This window comes from Musca vetustissima, unplaced genomic scaffold (assembly GCF_032173495.1).
Source record: "Musca vetustissima isolate MV318-11 ecotype Yass unplaced genomic scaffold, APGP_CSIRO_Mvet_v1 utg480, whole genome shotgun sequence".
Lineage (NCBI taxonomy): Eukaryota > Metazoa > Arthropoda > Insecta > Diptera > Muscidae > Musca > Musca vetustissima.
The window spans coordinates 63127-82386 of NW_026884122.1; the positions used below are offsets into that span (position 1 = coordinate 63127).

Sequence of the window (19260 nt, forward strand, 5' to 3'; positions counted from 1 at the left end):
TCATACAGAATTAAAGATTTCATATTTTATAAAAATTCTACGCTATGCTGGAATTTAAAAAATTTAAAAATCTACTGATAAAGTTTTTCTAATAGGTAAATGTGGATAACATCCATATGATGAAATATTTGTAATGTGTGGTGTATACTTTTAGGCAGTTTCGTTTTAAAAGGTTCCATTTTTTATTAATTCACGATCTTGAAGAAAATGTTGACAATGATATGTACTTTGAAAATAATTTTTAATATTGAAACTTTTGTTCCTTACAAAAAAATTTGTCATAAATTTAAGCCCTCTGCAAAACCTCTTCAAAAAATATTTTTGTTTTTTATGTTCCATGCCTATTCCCATGATGGACCTGTAGAAAATCTTCATCTACAAATATTATGATTCTAGAAGTCCTGTAAATGTAAATATAGGTATGTGTGATGCATACTTTTAGGCGATATTTTATTCATGATAGGACTAAATAAATAGGAAAAAACCTTCAAATTTCCTTTGCCCACAATGTCATATTGTATTGATCATAACTTCTAAACAGATTCAGGGGCATCCACTGGATAAAACTATTAGAAAGTCAACAATGACTACAGTTTACGGGATAGGAAAGGCTATATTTTCGTGAAAAAAATTAGAAACAAAATAAATTTACAAAAAATATTGAATTGACTCACAATCGTAGACATTGTTCTCTGGTATACGAAAATGATTTTTGAATCTCCATTATTAAATAATAATTACTATTATTATTTTGGTTTATTTTAATAAGAATCCATGGTAATGATATTTATAACCTCATAACTAATACTTTATCCGTGTTTTCAATTTTTTTTATATTCCAAATCCATTTTTTCTATCAGAACATTATGTTCCCTACCCTGAAAATGTTTGCACAAATTCCAATCTCCAAATTTATGATTCTAAAATTGCAAAATAACAACACCCACGACACACTCGCTTCATTTCCAATCCACTCAGCTGCAACTCTTCTAAATAGAGACCATGAAGTAGGGAGCATCGGATCGCTCCGACATAAAGAATATTTCACATAAAAATAAAAAAATAAACTATTGTGTGTAGGAAATAATGAATTAAATAACAAAATTCTCTTCGCGCAGCAACATAGAATGTGTCGTTTATTGTTGTGGGGTGCATACATTATTCAATTTAATTTAATTAATTTTTAAAAAATGTGCATATTTAAATGAAGAAAAAATACATGATAATTGTTGAATTGTTCGTGTGGGGTTATTACTATGACTTTTTGCACAATTCTCGGTTGTGATAGTTTTTTGTTGTTGGCGAACCTAGCATCCTCCTCTTCCATAAATGAATGGTGATTGCAATGTTATTTCCTTCTATTCTTTTAAAATGACATGGGGTAGGATGTTATAGACCCCAATAGAATGTTTCATACCCTTTATAAAGATAGGGATTTAGCAATGAAATAAAGGAGGATTTCCGTTTTTTTTTAATTTAGAATGAAAGGTAACTAAAGTCAATATTAGCAGTGGCTTATAGCGGCGAGAGATGAGAAATTATTTTACTTCTTCAAGCCTTCTTCATAATTGCAAATATATCAAAAGATCAAGCTATCAATGTTACCAATTGTCTTCATACGGCATCCTTCAACCTCCATCCCTCCATCATGGCAATTATAATTTTAAAAATTTCAAGTCTTTGAGAATTGTCTCCTTTGTGAATATAATTAATGGTCTTTTAAACGATATGAATTTAAAATCTGCATATTAATAAATGTAATTAGTGTTCAAAATTGATTTATGAATTTCAAGATGCTTTTTTAAAGATTCAGTGGCATTTATTTAAAAAAAAATATTGGACACAACAATTTGCCAAAAATTAAGACAAATCGATAGCCGGGAATAACTAAAAAAAACCTGATTTTATTCAAATCAACCACCAAAAGAAGCTCTTAATTATAAAGAAATGGAAGTTCCGGTTCTAATTAAATTTTTAGGTTATTCAAAAAATAATTAAAAATTTAGGAATCTACTTCATGGTGAAGATACCTTGGGGCTGAAAGACGGAGATTTCTTATTATTTTTTTTATTTAATTTTAAGTTCTAGAAAACTTGAGTTTCTACCTTTAAGAGGATTTTCATAAGACAAGAAACATATTTCGAAAAGTAAACCCATTGACATTTCCGATCAATGCCAGTAGAACCATTTGTTTTCCATATTTCTACATTTTTTTAAATTAAAATATGTTTTCTCTAAATTTCACTCCAACATTTTATATTTAGAAATGTACAAGCAATTCCATAATCTATTCAAATAAAACTATTTAAATATGTCATATTATTTTTTAATATGACAGATAATAAGTGGGTTTTGATGGATTTGCTGTCTTTCTGCCTGCCTCACTACTGTCCAAGTACAATAGATAAATTCCAACATTTGTTTGATTTTCAAACAAACTTAAAGTGCATTTCATTAGCGAACGCAAATCAAAATATTATTAGAGCACACCGCATACACCCGAGGAAATGAGTCTTTCGGCCCACACAAATGGTAACATAGACAATACGATAATGAGAAAATCCCCTTCCCTTTCGTTTTGTCATATTTTGATATTAGAAAAATAATCTAATATTTTTTTGATGAAATCAATTTATAATGACCTTTATCTTTAAAATATATATAAACTATTATTTATAATGCCAATCTTAACCTGACATCTTGATTTCCTTTCTTTCCTCCCTAAATGTATTCAATTAAAATCTACCATGAGAAATTGTTAACCTTTTTTTCTCTCTCGAAGATCGATACATACATTGATAAAACCTATTTATGTTGTTATGACCTTGTTAATATACAAGTAATTTGGCGAGTCAATTGAAAAATGTATTTGATTTGAATCATAAAAAAATCATAAAAATATATAAAATTAAAAAATATATAAAATTAAAAAATATAAAAAAATGTATAAAAATAAAATAAGTAAATAAAAATAAAATGCATAAATAAAAATAAAATACGTAAATAAAAATAAAATAAATAAAAAAAAATAAAAAATATATAAACATAAAAAATATAGAAATTAATGCAAAATAATTACACCTACGTCACATCGCGTCTGATTGAATTGGATATGATGTGAATCCAACTCAATCAGATGCGACTCTTTTAAATAGGAAGTAGGGGGCCGATCCGACAAAAATATTTTTATAGAAAACTAAACTATTATGTGTAGGAAATTATGAATTAAAAAAAAGTAATAAAATTCTTTTCCCGCAGCGAAGAATGTGTTGTGTTTTCGCTATTGTTGTGGGGGTGCATACTTTTTTCAATTTAATTTAAAAAAGTGCATATTTTTTGCACAATAGTTTCTTTGTTGTCGAACTCAGCATGTCGGACACGGATGAAGGTTGGTTGTGGCGTTTTTTTCGCTCTTTTCTCTTAAATGAAAAAATAAAAAATTAGAAAAAGAAAAAATATAGAAATAAAAAAATATGCAAATAAAAAATATACAAATAAAAAAATATACAAATAAAAAATAGTGAAATAAAAAAATATATATTGAAATAAAAAAATATATATTGAAATAAAAAAATATATATTGAAAAAAAAAAAAAAAATTTAAAATAAATTTAAAATAAATATTGAAATAAAAAATTAGAAAAAGAAAAAATATAGAAATAAAAAATATGCAAATAAAAAATATACAAATAAAAAAATATACAAATAAAAAATAGTGAAATAAATAAAAAATATTGAAATAAAAAAATAAATACAAAATTTTGAAATAAAAATTCCAAATAAACCGCCTTCACTACTGTAGTTAACCCTTTGTGGCCCAATGTTGCCCAAGGCAACAAAATGTTTTAGAGCGTATATTTAATATGCAGCTATTAGATATATATTATTTGGATTTCATATGTCGAGATCTGATTATGGACGACACATATCAAAAGAAAAATCAAAAAAATTAAAAATTTTGGTAAAGTTATGAGCTTTTCAATATAGAGAAGAGGGTAAATTTGTGTACAGTACTAATTTGTGTATACAGTCCAAATTATTTAAATCGCTTCGTATTCAAATTGTATGAATTCTGCCATCAGAATTATTTTTGATTCTTGTAAAAATTAACATAGAGAATAATTTAAAATGATTTTGTGCATATATAGGATAACTCCATTAAATCTGTGAACAGAAATTTGTTCTAAAATTGCGGAAAAAATTCGGGGCTCAAAGGGTTAAACTGTTTGGTTTGTTGCTGTATACTAGCAACACCAACAAAGCAATAAATAGCTTCTGGGGAGAATATCCCAACACAAAACTAAGGGAACTGATGAGGATCAATGTGTGATCCGAAACTATAGTCTTCCCTGCCTTACCTCTCGGCAGGGATGGAAAATAAAAAAATGTGAAAAGGTACTAAAAGAGTACTTTTTTAATAAAAGAGTACTTTTTTCAAGAAAATACAAAAAAAAAAAAAAACAGTGAGCGGAGCAGTATAGTCGGACGGGGCCGACCATACGATACCCTACACAACTACCACGGAACTCAAATTTTATGCCGATGTTTATTTCGAGCCTGGGCAATATTTCGTGATATTTTCACCCTCTTGCCCGATTAGAGGTAAACAGCACCTCTTCCTCACACTGACATATTTTCCGAATATTACGAGTATTCAGTACAGCTATTGTCCAGATTCCCATCACCATGGGTTGTGTTATGTTCGGCTTTCATTTGTGGTCTATAGATCGACTCGAAAATAACACAAACAAATTAAGTTTACGGTCCACTTAATTCCAAAATTATTATCTGGTCTTCACCGAAAATTATAGGCGTTGTCCTTGACCATAACTGGAACCTCATGGAACATTTCAAAGCGATCAGCGTTATAGTTCCGCGCTCTAGAGTGATAATGGGTTACTAAATAATATACGAATACGGAGATACCTGTAAATATTTAGGTATAACTCCCACATCCGAGTACATACGACAATATAATTGGTGTCAATTTAAAGGTCAACCACTCCTCTTGGATATAATATCAACTTCTCGGGTCCAGGTCCTTCAGGGGTAAATATATATGCTATAGAATACAAATTTTGTAATTTTTCACACAAATGTCAAGGTCCATTTGACCCGCTAAATATTGGCCGATCTTTATCAAAACAGGCATGCTTATTCTTTGGCCCGATCCCCTTCTCCATGCAAAATTTCACGATGTTCGGGCCATTATTGCGGCCTCTGGAGCGACCAGAAAAACCGACAAAAATTTAGTATTTGGTCCATTTGATCCCCTAAATATTAACCGATCTTTCCCAAAAACAATAGGGGTCTTCATTGGCCAGAACCCAACCTACATGCAAAATTTCGTGAAGATTGGTCCATAACTGTGTCGTGTGTATCGTGTTTACAAATTATAATGGACAGACGGACGGACGGACACACATGTCTAGATCGACTCAGCTAGTCGAGATATGACGATCGGTATACTTAAAGGTGGGTCTAGGACCAATATTTCGCGGCGTTACAAACTTTTGGGGCTACACAAAGCTATAATACCCTGACAACATAGTTGTGTAGGGTATAAAAACATTGACTAATTTTAATTTCACTAATTCTTTCACGAAAGCCAATATACCCCAAAACTAACATGAATCTCAGTTCCAAAGTGCTCTTGAAATTTTGGAAGTAATCACGACGACTTAGAATGTCATCAATTTGCCTACCCCAGGAGATAGCACAGAGAAATATTGCAATCACATCAATATCTTTATCTGCATACTTTTGTCGGTCAAATCCATAACAAATTCTAATCCAAAGAAAAATATATATTTCATGGTTTAATGAAGGATTGGAGTGGTACTGAAATGGTCACGGGGGTACTACGGTACTTTTTTGGGTAAAAAGGTACTGAAAAAAGTACTATTGTACTGAATTTTCCATCCCTGCCCCTCGGCGAACAATGCCATACATTCCCCACTAATAAATATTTGTTTTTTATAAAAACAACAAAGTGGTATTCAGCCTGATTATTATGCAAAAACAAAATAGAACAATTTTAAAAATATGATTTATATAAGTAGTCAGGCGTAATCCCATGTTTTGTTTTATAAGAAAAATATTTTTATTTTAATATATTTTCTTAAATATATTTGTTTTTGTAAAATATTTTTATATTTCCTGAAATTTTTAATAATATGTTTATATATATATAAACATAAAAACATTATGATTTTTTTAAAAATATAGTATTTTTTTAATAATAATTTAAAAAAAATTATAATATTTTTTTATAATATTTTTTTTTATAATATTTATTTTTAAATATTTTTTTTATAATATTTGTTTTTAAATATTTTTTTATAATATTTTTTTATATATTTTTTTATAACATTTTTATTTGAGTTTTTGTCCGTAACGGCGATGATCAATGCATGCTTTTTAAATATATTGTTTTATTTTTTATAATATTTTTATAATATTTTTTATAATATTTTTTATAATATTTTTTATAATATTTTTTATAATATTTTTTATAATATTTTTTATAATATTTTTTATAATATTTTTTATAATATTTTTTATATTTTTTATGATATTTTTATAATATTTTTTATAATATTTTTTATAATATTTTTTATAAGGGTTTTTATAATAGTTTTTATAATATTTTTTAGAATATTTTTTAGTATATTTTTTAGAATATTTTTTATAATAGTTTTTATAATATTTGATTTGATTTGATTTGTATTTATTGAGACTTCATTCATTTCATTAAAGACATGGTATTAACAATAAATATCAGGGACACTTAAAACTATCATGTATTATTCTAATATCATTACATAGAATGGGGATGCTACATGCTTAAAGATTCTTTAGATATGTAATTGTAATTAACCAATAATCAGTAAATGAGATAAATAGTGTTTGCTCCCGACACTTGCTGTAGCGAATAGAGTTTTATCTATATTTTGATGTGTACTTATAACTAGGACTTACAACTACAAAAAAAACCAAAACAAAACAATTAAACTAAAATTATATATACTTAAACTACATAAAAAAACTACCCCCTATGTGTTCCAGGTGTAGAGTAAGAATAAAAGTTTTGGTCAGATGAATTTGACCCTCCTTGAATTATTCCTAAGGCGGAAAGATAATAATAATAATAATATTTTTATAACATTTTTTTAAATAGTTTCTATGCAAAAATTCGGCTCATTTCTTATATCCCGAATAGTTTAAACCAGCTTTTATAATACTATTGATTTTTTTGTGTATATAATTGTATATAATTTTTTATTGTATATAATTTTTTATTGTATATAATTTTTTATTGTATATAATTTTTTATTGTATATAATTTTTTATTGTATATAATTTTATATTTTTTATAATATTCTTTATGTATTTTTTTTATAATTTTCTTGTATAATATATTTCTAATATATTTTTATATAATTTATATATTTTATATTTTGTTACTTTTTTATACCAAATTCGTTAAACCAGCATTGAATGTATCTAAAAATAAGAATATACAAATTTTCTAAAAAATATAATAAATTATTAAAATAACAATAAATTAAAATAATATATTAATATATTTTTCGATTAAAAACAATATTTTGGAGCCCCCTGTAAAATATTTTTTTATTCTAGCCTTTATGGTATTAGTTACATTTTAAACCAAAACCAATTCAAACGCCAAAACTATTTCTGACGAATGTCACAATGGCGGCGACGATTGCAATTGACGTTCAAATAACAATTAAATCTCAGCAACAACAACAAAAACGAATATTCCAAATATGTATAATATTTGTTTCAATGTTGATATAATTTGTTGTTGCAATAACAAATAAATCTTTGCTAAATATAACGAGTTTTTAAAATAAATATATTTTTTTCAACATTTTTGCAAATATATTTGTTCGATTTCTATGTTCTTTTGTTTATGGCCAAATGCAATTGATGATATTCATTGTTTTTTTATAAATTACTTGTTCTCATATATCAAACAATTAGCCATATATACAGTCATTGCATAGAGTGTATTGATGTGTGTATGTGTCAGTTATTTGAAACCTTGAATGTATTAAACCATCATCATCATCGTCAATAGTTATTGTTGTTGCAGTTGTCGGTTGTGTTAAGTTGTGGTTATGAGATCGTTGGTGCTCTTTGTGGCATTTGTAATCGTATTAAAATTGAAAATACCAGATGAGGAAAAAATGAAACTTTTTTTTTTTGGTTTTACAAAACAAAAATTTACATCTATGCTTGAATATTGAAATCTATTTCTTTTTTATTATTTGTTATTATTCCATTTCATTCATTTATTCATTGATCTGACAGATACAGACCAAAGAATACCACTCAAATCACCACTTGAATACTCATTCATTGTTATTCAGGTGGATAGTTTCAATTTGTTTATTACTTTTATTGCTGTTTTTTTCAACACCACAACTGCCCTCGTCTCCACTACCACCCCCATCCATCAACATTGCTATTACCCTACATATCTTCCGCCTTTGAGGTTGGGTTTGCTTGCTTTGGCTGGTTGGCTATGTTTGTTTCTTTACCATCATCATCATCCTCAACAACTACAACAGTCAGCACCTGTTGTTGTTTTAATAGTTATGTTTGAACAACAGCACATCGCCAATATTTGCAAAGTAATAAAAATTATAAAAAAAAACAACGGCGACCACAAATTGAATTATCCACAATACTTTGAGGTATTATTCATTGATTGATACGAGAGCAGATTGATATTTTGAAAAGACTATACTGAGCCAATATAAGGCGTCTATCTGAGCCAAAAAGGCATAGATTTAAAAAAAAAAGAGTCCAGAAGTCACAGATTTTGAAGAAAATATATAAAAATAAAAAAAAATGTATAAAAATAAAAACATAAAATCAGACCTCATCAAATGAAAAATGTTTCCTTTAGAAAAAAAATGTATCCTCAGTAAATAAATCTACGGCCTCAGGTTCATCTGAGTCATATATTTACTATAGATAAAAATCTATGACTTTCAGGTTCACCTCAGACATTTTTTATAGAACCAAATGTGAGACCTTATTACCTTCCGAGACATTTTTATAAAAAAAAAATCTGAGACCTCAGTTCCCAATGAGATATTTTAAACAGAAAAAAATCTGTGACTGTGTATTTTTTCTATTAAAATCAGACCACAATTTCTGAGAATTATTTTTAGAAAAAAATCTGATACAGCAGGTTCGCCTAAGGCATTTTTTTCTATTAAAAAAATTAAGACTTTGTGCTCATCTAAGGCATTTTTTTCTATAGAAAAAAATCAGAGACCTCCGGTTTACCTGAGGCAATTCTATCTATAGAAAAACTGTGAGACCACAGTTTCACCTGAGGCTATTTATTCTATAGAAAAAAATCAAACCTCAATCAATGAGATTTTTTCCAATAAAAAAAACTCTCCTCAATAACTAAATCTCAGACCTCAAGTTAAACTGAGGCTTTTTTTATACAAAAAATCTGAGACCTCGTGTTCTCCTGTGCCGTGTTTACTACAGGAAAAATCTTAGACCTCAATTTTTTATTTCAAAAATCCTACTTCGGATTCAAAGCCTTTTTATGTATATATTAAAAATATACGACTTGGGTTTCTGAGGATTTTTCCGGCAGATTCTGCCAAGGCATTTTTTCTAAAAAAATACAAAAAAAAACCTCCGACTGTCGGGAACGCTTTTTTATTATAGAAAACCAACCCCGGTTTCCGAGGATTTTTTATATAAAAATTTCTCCGTATGCGTCTAAGCCTTTTTGCTATATGAAAAATCCGACATAAGTTCTTCAGGATTTTTATATCCTTCACCACACTGTGGTACAGAGTATTATGTCTTTGTGCATATGTTTGTAACAGGCTAAAATAATGGTTCCTTTTGAGAATATGCATATAATCTCTTCCTGAGTCGATTTATGCATGTCCGTCTGTCCGTCCGTCCGTTCGTCTGTCCGTCCGCCCGTCCATGTATTTTTGTTAACAAAGTACAGGTCGCATTTATGATCCGATCTGGATGAAATTTGGCACAGGTCACTTAATTGGCCCAAGGACGAAACCTTTTGAAATTGGAGAAAATCGGTCCACGTTTAGGCATAGCTTCCATATAAGGGTACCCAATTTTCGGTATTTTGAGGTTCTTTAGACCGTTTTTAACTGAAGTCGCTGAAATTTGGGTAGAAAATTTTCTCCACTAAAAATTATAAATATGGGTCCATATTTTCGGACAGCTCCCATATAAGGGTACCTCCAATTTTGCGGTATTTTGGATGTTTTGATCGCATTTTTCGACCGAATTTGCTGAAATTTGATACTTTAAGTTCTTATTGGCAAAAATAATCGAGATAGACCCATAGTTCCTCTTGTGAATATGGGCATAGAATCACTTTCTGAGTCGATTTATGCATGTCCGTCTGTCCGTACATGTATTTTTGTTAACAAAGTACAGGTCGCATTTATGATCCGATTTGGATGAAATTTGGCACAGGTCACTTAATTGGCCCAAGAACGAACCCTATTGGAGAAAATCGGTTCAGATTTAGATATAGCTCCCATATATATTTTCGTCCCATTTTAACTTATTGATGCATCAAATTCCCAATTGTGGTCCGATTGAGACAAAATTTTGCACAGAGTATTGAATTAGTTCTAGTTAGTTATATGCCAAGGTTTGTTGAAATCGGTTCAGATTTAAATATAGCTCTGATGTATAGTTTCGTCCGATTTAATGTAAATAGTGCACCAAACTCCCAATAGTGGTCCGACTAAAGCAACATTTTGCACAGAGTACTGAATTTGGTCATGATTAATGAATGCGAAGTTTTGTTGGAATCGGTTCAGATTTATATCTAAACATGCTATATATAGTTTCGTCCGTTTCATCCGATTGAGACAAAATTTTGCACAGCGTACTAAATTAGGTCATGATTAATGAATGCGAAGTTTTGTTGAAATCGGTTCAGATTCAGATATAGCTCCCATATATAGTTTCGTCCGATTTAAAGTAAATTGTGCACCAAACTCCCAATATTGGTCCGATTGAAGCAACATTTTGCCCAGAGTACTGAATTAGGTCCCGACTGAAGTATGCGAAATTTCTATATCTGCAGGATAATTACAGATATTAACATGTCTTGCTGCATGTACCCATAGTGGTGAAGGGCCCCGTCCGAACTTTCCTTACTGTTTTTTCTATAGGAACCTAAGTTTCTGAGGAATATTTTTCTTTAGGAAAAAATCAAAAAATGAGATATCATCCATAACTGAATTCTGATTTTTTTAGAGAAAATATCTTTAAAATTGATTGACTTTTTCTCCGATTTTTTCTTCTAAGCTCTCAGTTTATTAATTGTTTAGGAGATTAGAAAAATCAGCATTCGTTATGCTGAACAGTGTAGGAAAAGATCAACAAAATATAAAATCGCTTCTCAAAATTCCTCCACTCAAAAGGCTAATCTCGCCAACTTGTAATTTCAGTCAAAACACATTGTAACTTCTCTGTTTAACAATCTAACGATTGTTGCCACTCTCGGTGTGTTTGGGTTGGTGGCCAGACAGTCCAACCAACCTAGCAATATTGTTGATTGTTGGCTGGTTGGCGACGACGACGCCTGAATGTTTCAAAATCAACATCGACAACAACCAACGACCATATTTATTATTTTTTTGCTTCTAGGTTTTCGTGTTTTTGTTTTCTTTCGTTAAATTCATTTATTATGAACAGAAGGCAACAACAACAACAAAATGCTCACATTTAATGTGCATTTTTTGAGATTTGTTGTTTTTTTGTGCTTTTCAGCAATTCAAAGAAATTCCAAAGTTTTAGTTGTCTTTAAACACTTCAACACACAACTGGCAGATTTATTGTTGGCTGTGTTGCGCTCGGCATTTCAAAACAAAATTTTGAATTTTCAATTATTCGCGTTTTTGTTTTGTTTATAAACAAATCAATAACTGACCATAACAACAACAACAACAGCATCGAATCACAAAGAAAAAGGCGGGAAAGCGTTCTTCTTATTAGCGAAATATTTTTATGAAAAGTATTTATCATGTTTTTTTTTGGTTCTTTTGGAATTTAATTGTTTATTAATTCATGACTAATTTTGTTTATTTTTCCGTATTTTTTTCTTCTTTTGCAGAAAACATGAAAATCAAACGTGAAAATCACGAAGATGGCCCACACTCAGAGAAACGCAGCCGACACGGCGATGATCAAGTTCGCATTTTAATACCCAGCAATGTAAGTATTTGAAGTTTAAGAAAGTGAAAATTTCAAATCGGGGGGAAACGGACGTTTAACATAGAATATGTCATGGCTGCTCACACCCAAGCCCTCCTCTATACAATGACTGTCAACCTGTAATGTAAAGGGAATTGAGTTTTGGAAATATTTAACAGAAAAATCTATTTGGTATTTACGAAATATTGATATATCCTTCCCGATGTTTTTTTTTTAAGTGGTTATTTATACTCTTTCGAGTCGAGCTTGATGATCTAAGTTTTGCAATGAAAAGGAAAGCCAGGAGAAGAACCTACGTACCCACCATTATGCGACGCGTTTCGCCGTTGGTTAAGCGGCTCATCAGGCATATTGGGCTATGTGGCTTTACAAATGTCGTACGTTGATAACTTGTATTCATTCCGCCCTGATGCGAAACTTGCATATGCGAATTAAATTCAAATTTGTCTTTAACTTTCAAATATGCCTTCCCTCCTATGTCAAAATAATTTTGTCACCCAATATCCCTCTAAACTAAGATGTATTTTTTGAGAGAAGTCTTCAATAAGAACATCATTTACATTATTCAACCAATGAAGGTGTAATATAAATTACAAGACGATCGAAATCTGGTCACCAACTATTTCGGAATTACTCAATCTCTGCTTAGGAATTGAGGACTTTCAGTCTTTCAGTGTCCAATCGACTAATAGCGAAATTCGGGCTAATAATTTGTACCTTCTCCATCTCAATTGTGAACTTGATATTCACGCATATAGCAGACATGCTTTTGGCTGTGGATAGGTATTTAGAGAGAATAGACGTAACATCCACTTAAGGACCTTAACATACTATGGATATTGGGAGTGGGTCTTGCGTTCTTGTTACACCACACTGTCAAGTACAAACCTTTCTCGCTTAAGCTAGACTCTAGTGACCCATACATTGAATGTTTAAGGTAAAAGTCAAATGTGGAACTGTCGAGGTAGAGCTGTTAAATGTTTATATACCGGTGATAAATAGCTGTATACCGCATTATTTATCGGATATCATTCCGCTTTTAGAAGGTAATAATCGCCTAGTACAATGGGATTTCAATGCCCACCATGAGTTGTGGTATTCTATGTAATGACCAGATGGGTACAGCGCTGGCCGAGCAAATTGATAGCTCAACATTTTGCACAGTTAATGAGGATGCCCCCACGAGGATAAGAAGAGTTCGCCAGACATCACCATTGCGGCACCGAGTCTGATAAATGACGTAAGCTGGCAACCCGTATTTCACTCGACTCAGTCCAACTTCCTATCATCGTCTCTGTTAACAGGCCATTCGACTTTATAACCTCGACTAATGCCGTAATTTCCTGAATCAAAGGAAAGCTGATTGGCCTAATTTCACAGAGTTTACCAATCACCGCCTCAGAGAGCTGCAAATTACTTCAGATCCTGGGGTAGCTGAGACGTCTGTCACATTTAATGACGTAACTGTGAAAGACCCGAAGAGTTGCGCGTGTTATTTTAACCGACAATTCATTGAACGAGTGTACTACGTCACATAAGGCACTCCGAGCCGATGAGGTACCACCGCTATTTACGAAGGAAGACGTTGCAGATGTCATAAAAAACGCTAAATCATTCAAAATGTTGGGCCCTGACATGATAATGCTTAATCAGCTGTATAAATCTGGTGTTGAGTATTTAAAATCAGCCCTCAACTTGCCGTTAACACCTCACATATTTTCTGAAGCCTGAAAATAGGCGGGACGGTCCCGCTACGGAAGTCTGACAAATCGTACAGGCCGGGGTGAAAGTGCAAATACACTTGAAGCGCTACTTCTCTTTTCAAAGGCCTTCGATAACATCATGATACAATCATGTCAAGTTGTTCGGGGACATAGAGAAGACAAATCTCCGACCGAGTTTGAAACGTTGAATAATCAACTATATATGAGAACGTCAGTCTTATGTGGAATTCAGAAATATGAAGTCCATACCCCGTAGAGTGAAACAGAGAGATCCCAAGGAGAGTGGTCATATCTCTGGAATTGTTTAACCTTTACCTTTATGAAATGTTTCTCAACCACCGGACGGCATAGAGATCGTAATGTATGTGGATGATTGTACGATCATGGCATTGAGTCCCATTATTGATGACATTTGTGAGACGTTAAATTTCTACATAGCTGATCTTGTAAATTTCTTCCATCCGAGAAATATGAAAATATTCGCCACAAAATCACACTGTTCACCACATGGACGGCTGAAAAAAGCTCCCGCAGAGGATAACGGTCGATGGGGAACTGAACTTGCTTGGGTGTTATCGTCGGAAACACACCTGTCATAGCCTTTGATCAGGAGAGATCTTCTGATCTAGAGAGAGAGGTACAAAAATATAATCCTAAACCTCTAGATCAGCAAGCCTATCAAACATGACATTCACACAGACGCAGTCGCTCAGCCAGTAGAGCAATATCGCTGTGAAAGATTTAGATTCGGTAACTGCGCGGGCCCTTCCATAATATCTATATTGCTGTACTGAAACAACTGTTTTGTTTGCTAATTGACTGGTTTGCGATGGATCATTGACCTGTTGATATATCGATTTGATATGCATTTCATATTCAGCATAATGAACCATTATATGATACATCATTGAGCGGCATCCATTGTATCTAAAAACAAATTTCTAGGTCCAACTTCGCAGTACGATAAAAACGCTCAAAGCGTCATATGTGATTCACTTTCTTCAATAGTTTTGGGGATCAGATTTTTTGTTTTGTGGACGCCTTATATATATTCCGGATCCAGTTTCACCATAAAAAATTATTTTGGAATGATCCGATCACAGCATGTTCCTCCGAGCGAGTTTTTGAACCGAATTGGTTGAAATTAGTTTCTCCACTAAACATTATAAATATAGGTCAACTTTTTCTGATAGCCCCCATATAACAGTACTCCCCAATTTTCAATATTTTGGGGGGTTTGGTCGTATTTTTCGACCAAATCGGCTGTAATTCAGTACTTCGATTTCTTATTGGTTTGCAAAGCTCTCCACTAAAAATTATAAATAAGGCAAAAAATCTCCCCCCAAAAAATTATTAATATTCACCCCTTTAGGGAATTACCATATAACCCCATTTTTTTCTATTAACTCTTTGTGGCCCGAATTTTTCTCCGCAACTATCCTAAATAGGATATGAACGAAATTTGACATCGCTACATCCTTGCATTCGGGAGATACAGTACAAACTTTCCAAAAAATAAAAGTCCAATATCAAGAAAACCAAATGTAAAATCAACGAAAAAATTGCTTTAAATTATTTTCTTTATTTATTTTTACAAGAATCATAAACAATTCTGATGACGGAATTCGTTCAATTCGAATACCAAGCGATTTAAATAATTTGGACTGTATGTACTGTACTGTACAAAATGTTGCCCTCTTTTATATATTGAAAAGCTCATAACTTTACAACAAATTTGAATTTTTTAAACTTTTCTTTTGAAATGTGTCGTCCATAATTAGGTCTTGACGTATGAAATCCAAAGAATATACACCTACTGGCTACATATTAAATATAAGCTCTAAAACTAATGGGTTAAAATACTTAGCTGATTTGTTCCGTATGTTGGGGTTATCTCCATATATGCGTATTCTACAATAGTATGGGGGATATTTGTTACTGGAAAATGTCAGTTTTCACCCTACAAAGTATGCAATTTTATGACGATTTAGCCATCTGTTATAATCATTCCGCATTTTAAAGATATCGTGATAAAAAACTCGAATCTGACGATAATGAGTATATCGGCCAGCATTTAGGAATGATACCTCCTGAATGAAAGTATTGAGAAAAAACTAAAATATTGGGTTCAAAATTGGCATATATCGGCCATTAATAAGGCGAAGCCCTTCAGCCCAAATATTCGCTAATTCCTATAGAATATAGTCAATATTAGGCATAGCCTCATTTCGTAGGTTTTGATGGCATTCCTATTAAATTTTTTAAGAGTGTTTTTTTGTTCACTTTTTGCATTTTGTTAATTGTATTTTTATGACGTTATCCTTCCCGCAAGCTTGGAAGGTGGCTGTTCCGAAGAAAGGGTCGTCATACAGTCAGTCTAACTTGCGCCCAATAAGTGTTTTGCCGGTCATGTCAAAAATAGTAGAGCATATTATTAAAGATGCTATTTTGGAGTTTCTTGATGATCATAAATGCCTGAGTAGTTCTCAGTATGGTTTTCGGCGTGGCTGCAGTACAACGGTGCACTTATTATCCCTTACTGATGTTATTCGCGATGGTTCTGATGTTGGTTCTGATTTGTCTAAGGCATTTGATTCTATTGACCACGCGCTGCTTATTCGCAAGCTTAGAGTCAAATTTGGGTTTTCCGTTTCGGCCTGTAGACTAATTTCATCGTATCTGAAGTGTAGATCCCAGTTAATTGTGCACAAGGGTGTCCAATCTGATTTTGGTCTAATCCGGTGTGGAGTCCCGCAGTGTTCTGTGCTGGGCCTATTACTTCTTAATATGTTCATTAATGAAATCAAGGATTCTGTTACTGCTGTAGTCTCTTCTTGTATGCGGATGACATACATGTTTTCTTTAGGAGTGTTGATCTCGCCAGGTTGGAAAATCTGGCTAACACAACGTTGCAATTTTTCCCTATGTGGATCTCCTCCAATGATCTTGATATAAATTGGAATAAGACTGAGGCTGTTTTGTTCAATTGTTGCTATGGCGGTTCTATGCCTAATATTTGCGTTAGTTCCTTTACTATTAATATTGTTGATGAAATGAAGTGCTTGGGTGTAATTATTGATGCCAAACTTAGTTTTTCGACTCACATTGATCTTCTGTTGTCCCGTGTGCTATTCCAGCTTAGGAGGCTTTATAGTGTCCAAGCATATTTGCCTCTTGGCGTTAGGATGAAGGTGGCTAGGTCGTTGTTGATGTTTCAGGTAAACTATTGTTTGGAGGTAATTTCGGGCTCTAACTCTGGTCATTTTCATCGGCTTCAAAAGGTTTGGGTCGTAGTCATCATGTTTCAAAATTTGTTGTTAAATTTCTTGGCCTATCCTTTGATAAGTATGCTGAATATCGTATCCTTTTGTGTTATACACTTGTTGTATCCGAGGTTTTCGTCTGTAATTTGTGAAAGATCATTTGTAGTTAGAGTCGTAAGATTGTTCAATCAGCTCCCTTTGAGCCCTTTGAGGGAACTGTTTGTGCATTTGTCTCGTATTTGATTAAGTTGGCTTTGATGAAATCGCTGATTACAGGTTGCATAGTGTTACTTCGTTTTATTTTTAATTCTTGGCTGGGGAGCCATCTTTATTTAAGTTCGTTAGCATTTATATTATAGATTTATACATATGCGCTGGTACATATGAAATTTAGTGTCTGTGGTGCTAGTGTTGATCTTGGGCTCGAGAGGGATATATAGTTTATTTTTATGTATGGTTCCTTATGCTTCCTTTCCCCTCCACTTTTCTTAGCGAAAGTTAAGTAAAGTGCAGTGGATTGGGGTTCTTTTTTTTGGAATTTGTTATTTTAGTTGTTTGCATTAAATTTCATTTTGTAGGGGTTTTTTTTACAGTTATGTATTTTTAATTTATTTAGTTTATTCTCTGTTTGGATTTTTTTATATAAGTTAATATAAGTTATTGGTCATGCTGGCTTTTTTATATTACATTGTATCAAATAAATGAAATGAACTTTGCAATCTAAATTGCAGTAGTTTAAAGATTTTATACATGACCATGCGTTGTGTTAGGAAAAATCCCATTAGCAATTGCTGCAATTTGTATTTAGTCGTTAACATAATGGTTAACATGAATCAGTTTGTAGAATTATCGGTCTAGGAGGTCCACTTTTTGATATATTCCCTATATTTTCATTGCAAGTATATGTCAGTATACCTATGGTGGGGGTATCCAAAGTTCGGTCCGGCCGAGCTTAACACTGTATCCTCCAGGTCTGTTTTTTCTATCAAATTAATTCATATATTTTTCTCTCTTTTTCCAGATTGCCGGTGCTATTATAGGCAAAGGTGGCCAACACATACAGAAAATGCGTACACAGGTATTGTTATCATCTCATGCAATCACTTCCTAATACATACTATAAGTATTTCTAGATAAATGTGTTTTCCTTTTTTAGTTTTCAATAAAAACCATTAAAACTATTTACATACTTTGTTTGTTGTTTTACCAGTCAAGATTGTTATCTTTGTGAAAATTTTCCAAAAATCTGTCAAAAACCACAACAAATACTACATATATATTTAATGAAATAAATCTGAACTCAAGGAGGAGGGGGTACTTTGTTTCTAAATAATACAAACATTTCCTCGTTACACAATTTGCTTTGTGGTTTATCTGTCTCTTGTTTCCATCCCTCCCACCCTCTCACATTTGTCATTCCATTTTGCTCTCTTATTTAAGTGTGGTTTAATTGGTTTTAACAAAAAGAGAAAAATACAAATTAAGGGGATTTTATTTGTTACGCTATCCTTAACTTTCTTTGCCACTACTGCTGCTGATGCTACCTACGCCTCTGCTGTATAACTTCTTTTCCATAACTTTTTTTTTTCTAAATTTCTAATCCTTTTTTCCTTTACATCATCTCACATAACTTGGTTTAAGATCTAGTTCTACTTCAAATACTTCTTATTTTGTTGTTGTTTTTTATAACCTTTACTGCTGCTGTGCTACTCCTATTTCTTCTTCTTCTGTTTTACTTCAGCGGGGTGTGGAGTGTTGTATTAAGACCACTACTACTCCTCCGAATCTTCTTGACATTTTTGTTTATTGCATATCTGTACAGTAGTAGTATCTTGGAATTATTTCAATATTTTGAGTAGTTAAAACTTTTAGTTGTTAGTCCATCTTAGTATCCAACTTTGAAATGAGATCATTAAAACGAAAAAAAAAACAAAAATAGAAAAAACCCCAAAATAAAAGAATCAGTAAATCAATAAATCTATTACCATTTTGAAATTAACCAT

At 31.8% G+C, this 19260-nt stretch overlaps 1 protein-coding gene across 1 annotated transcript in view; it reads left to right on the forward strand.

The window, feature by feature from the left end:
• The window catches only part of LOC133331145 (heterogeneous nuclear ribonucleoprotein K-like), a gene marked incomplete at its 3' end in the record, with an annotated part of 83059 nt that overhangs the window by 53032 nt on the left and 10767 nt on the right, over positions 1-19260 (forward strand). The window contains exons 2-3 of the mRNA XM_061539540.1: positions 12170-12270; positions 18279-18335. Of these exons, the coding sequence (XP_061395524.1) occupies positions 12175-12270; positions 18279-18335 (153 nt within the window). The remainder of the gene's footprint in view (positions 1-12169; positions 12271-18278; positions 18336-19260) is intronic.